Genomic DNA, 3,089 nt, shown 5'->3' with positions numbered 1-3,089 from the left:
TAGCTGAAACTTGCAGGAATTCCCCCAGATTTGATGACTTCTGTCCCTCCTTTTTATTGATTGTCCGCAACTCTTAGTTTTAAAACCTGCGTCTTTTGTATTTTTGAAGTTTTTTTTAGTGCTGTGATGCTGGCAGTGCTGTAGCGGGATCTTGATTTTTTTTTTTTTTAATTTTTAAAGAGTTAGTCTGAAGGTCCCTTGTAGTTCCCACTTCAGGTGCCCTGATTGAATCTTGTATTTGCTAATGTGCAGAACACTTTGACATTTGCTTTTTGTTTTCTTTTGTTGGCTTGAAACTTCCTGGAGAAAGAAAACTGTAAAGAAACATTTTTTAAAAAAGAAGTATTGCCAATAACTTGCATTGAATTCAAATCATGACTTATTGTGGGTTATAGCTACCATTCCAATGTCTTTTTCCTCCTTGATTCGGTCATTATGGGATGACATCAATGAATTTTTGTAGTAAAAAAAAATATTCATTTTTGTGACTCATTTCACCTTCTCTGATTTTCAGGCTTAACTTTTATCTGTGCGGTTTATTCAAACAGTGACTTTTCTTATGAAATCATGTAAGTAGGAACCATCTGGAAAGGTTACTGTGGAAAAGGCAAGGGCTGGGGGGCGGGGCTATAGAGCAGAAGATGCCATGACAACCTTTTTTCGGGTTTCCCAGGAAACATGTGTTGCTATGGGAACTGCATCAGTCAGGTCCGAATTAGTAACTTCCGCTGGAAGGGGTGTCTGCCACTTTAATCTTCTTGTGATACTGCAGAAGCTTATCTCTCAGATGCATTAGGCCATTTTTTGTCTCTCTCAGCAGCATGTAAAACATCTGTTTCTAGACTTTGATAGGTGTTGGCTGGGACTCATGCACAGAACTTCTTCGTGGGAATTAACTGTTAATCTAACACTTCTGACATGCTTAACAAGTCAAGAAGAGTTCAACTAATTAGTCACTTCAGGCCATCTTAGCATTTCCCTTTGCTCAAAGTTGTAGAAACCCTTAAAATTCTGGGAGGAGGAAAGCTCAAAAAGAAATTCCAGCCGAAACACACAAACTTCTAGTAAAAACAAGTCTTTGCTCTAATTAGATTTTCTAGCCACATATTCACAGGGCGGGCAATTGAACTAAATATTCAGTACCTGATTTTGGAGAGTCCACCCAACTGAAAGCATCATTTAAGTATCTGCCTGCTTTACTCAGAAAAGGAAAAAAAAATATGCATTTTAATTTTGAGGTTAAACTGTTACTCTAACTTGCTCTCTAGTTTCATTTCTCCCCAGGATGTACTTTTTTTTTTTTTGATAGGGTGTGTACTATAAATCAAGTTTAAAGTAACGGTTTGTTGTTCTCAATATTAAGAGAGAGGGAGTGAAAGAAAAACAAAAAGAGAGCTGAGAGAATGCAGCCAACTTGCAAAACAGACACCTGTTTCAGTATGAAGCAGTAGGGAGGAGGAGGATGAAGTGCACTTTCCACTTCCTAGCGTCTTTCCTTGATGAATGGTCTGGAAATGTATAAAACAAGGGCATATACAGACCACGGGGCACATTCCACACAGGGCTGAGCACAGTATGTCACTTGGGTCATATATTAAACATCGGTGAATATCTTCTTGATGTTGACACAGGAGTTGGGGTTATTGTTCGTGGTGCAGGTGGCGGTGGAATTGCCCGTCTTGAAAGGGGTCTGGGGGAAAGTGCTGTGGTTTATACCCCCCTCTTCAATCACCATATACTCCGACTTACTCAGAGTCGAGTTACTCCGGGCTTTGCGTAGCTCCTCGGCTGAAGATGAGAGGTGCTGACAACTCCCCACGTGCATGTACTGGGCTTGCTCTTCACCTTCTGTCTCGCGGTGGTAGAAGTAATTGAAGTTGGAAACAATCACAGGAACGGGCAATGCAATGGTCAGTACACCAGCGATGGCACAGAGCGATCCCACAATCTTGCCCCCTATGGTCACTGGGTGCATATCACCATAACCTACTGTTGTCATGGTCACCACTGCCCACCAGAAGGCATCCGGGATACTGCTAAAACCTGAAGTGGGGTCATCGGCCTCGGCAAAGTAGACTGCACTGGAAAAAAGGATGACCCCGATAAAGAGGAAAAAGATGAGCAGCCCCAGCTCCCGCATAGAAGCTTTCAGTGTCTGCCCCAGGATCTGCAGCCCCTTGGAGTGGCGGGAAAGCTTGAAGATACGGAAGACCCTCACCAGGCGGATGACCCTCAGGATGGCCAGGGACATGGCCTGCTGTCCATTGCCTTGTCGCTCAGCCAGCTCTGTGCCCAGAGTGATGAAATAAGGGATGATGGCCACAATGTCTATTAGGTTCATGATATTTCGAGAGAAAGTGGCTTTGCTAGGACAGGCGAAGAAGCGCACCAGCAGCTCAAAGGAGAACCAGATGATGCACAGAGTCTCCACCACGAAGAAGGGATCCGAGAAGCTGGAGGCTCCGCCAGCGGCGCCCGACGTACCGTTGTTGGCCGCCTCAAACAGATCCTGCGACGGCGCGACAGGGTAGTCCTTCTCGTCGCGGAACTCGGGCAGCGTCTCCAAGCAGAAGATGACAATGGAGATGAGAATGACGAGTACAGACACTATGGCGATGCCCCGGGCCGGCCCTGAGCTCTCGGGATACTCGAAGAGCAGCCACACCTGGCGCTGGAAGTCGCGACGGGGCAGGGGCCGCTCCTCCTCCCGCAGGAAGCCCTCGTCCTCGCGGAACTTCTCCATGGCCTCCTCGCCCAGCTGGTAGAAGCGGATCTCCTCTGAGAAGATGTCGATGGGCACGTTGACCGGGCGGCGGATGCGGCCCCCGGACTGATAGTAGTAGAGGATGGCGTCGAAGCTGGGCCGGTTGCGGTCGAAGAAGTACTCGTTGCGAAGCGGGTCGAAGTACCTCATGCGCCGCTTGGGGTCGCCCAGCAGCGTCTCCGGGAACTGGCACAGGGTCTTGAGCTGCGTCTCAAAGCGCAACCCGGAGATGTTGATCACCACGCGCTCCCCGCAGCAGTCCTGCTCGCCGGCGGCCGGCAGCGCGGGCGGCAGCGGTTCATAGCGGTCACAGCCGCCGCCGCCG

The 3,089-nt window shown here is 48.0% G+C and overlaps 1 protein-coding gene across 1 annotated transcript in view; it reads right to left on the bottom strand.

Annotated features, from left to right (window-relative positions):
• Positions 1-958: 958 nt before the first annotated feature.
• KCNA3 (potassium voltage-gated channel, shaker-related subfamily, member 3) overlaps positions 959-3,089 on the bottom strand; it is a 2,839-nt gene continuing 708 nt past the window's right edge. Inside the window, exon 2 of the mRNA XM_006865999.1 lies at positions 959-3,087. Coding sequence (XP_006866061.1) covers positions 1,595-3,087 — 1,493 coding nt within the window. The 3' untranslated portion in view covers positions 959-1,594. The remainder of the gene's footprint in view (positions 3,088-3,089) is intronic.

The sequence above is a fragment of the Chrysochloris asiatica genome, unplaced genomic scaffold (assembly GCF_000296735.1).
Source record: "Chrysochloris asiatica unplaced genomic scaffold, ChrAsi1.0 scaffold00085, whole genome shotgun sequence".
Taxonomy (NCBI): Eukaryota; Metazoa; Chordata; class Mammalia; order Afrosoricida; family Chrysochloridae; genus Chrysochloris; species Chrysochloris asiatica.
The sequence above is the reverse complement of the archived record's forward strand: the minus strand, read 5'-3'. Positions and strand labels throughout refer to the sequence as shown.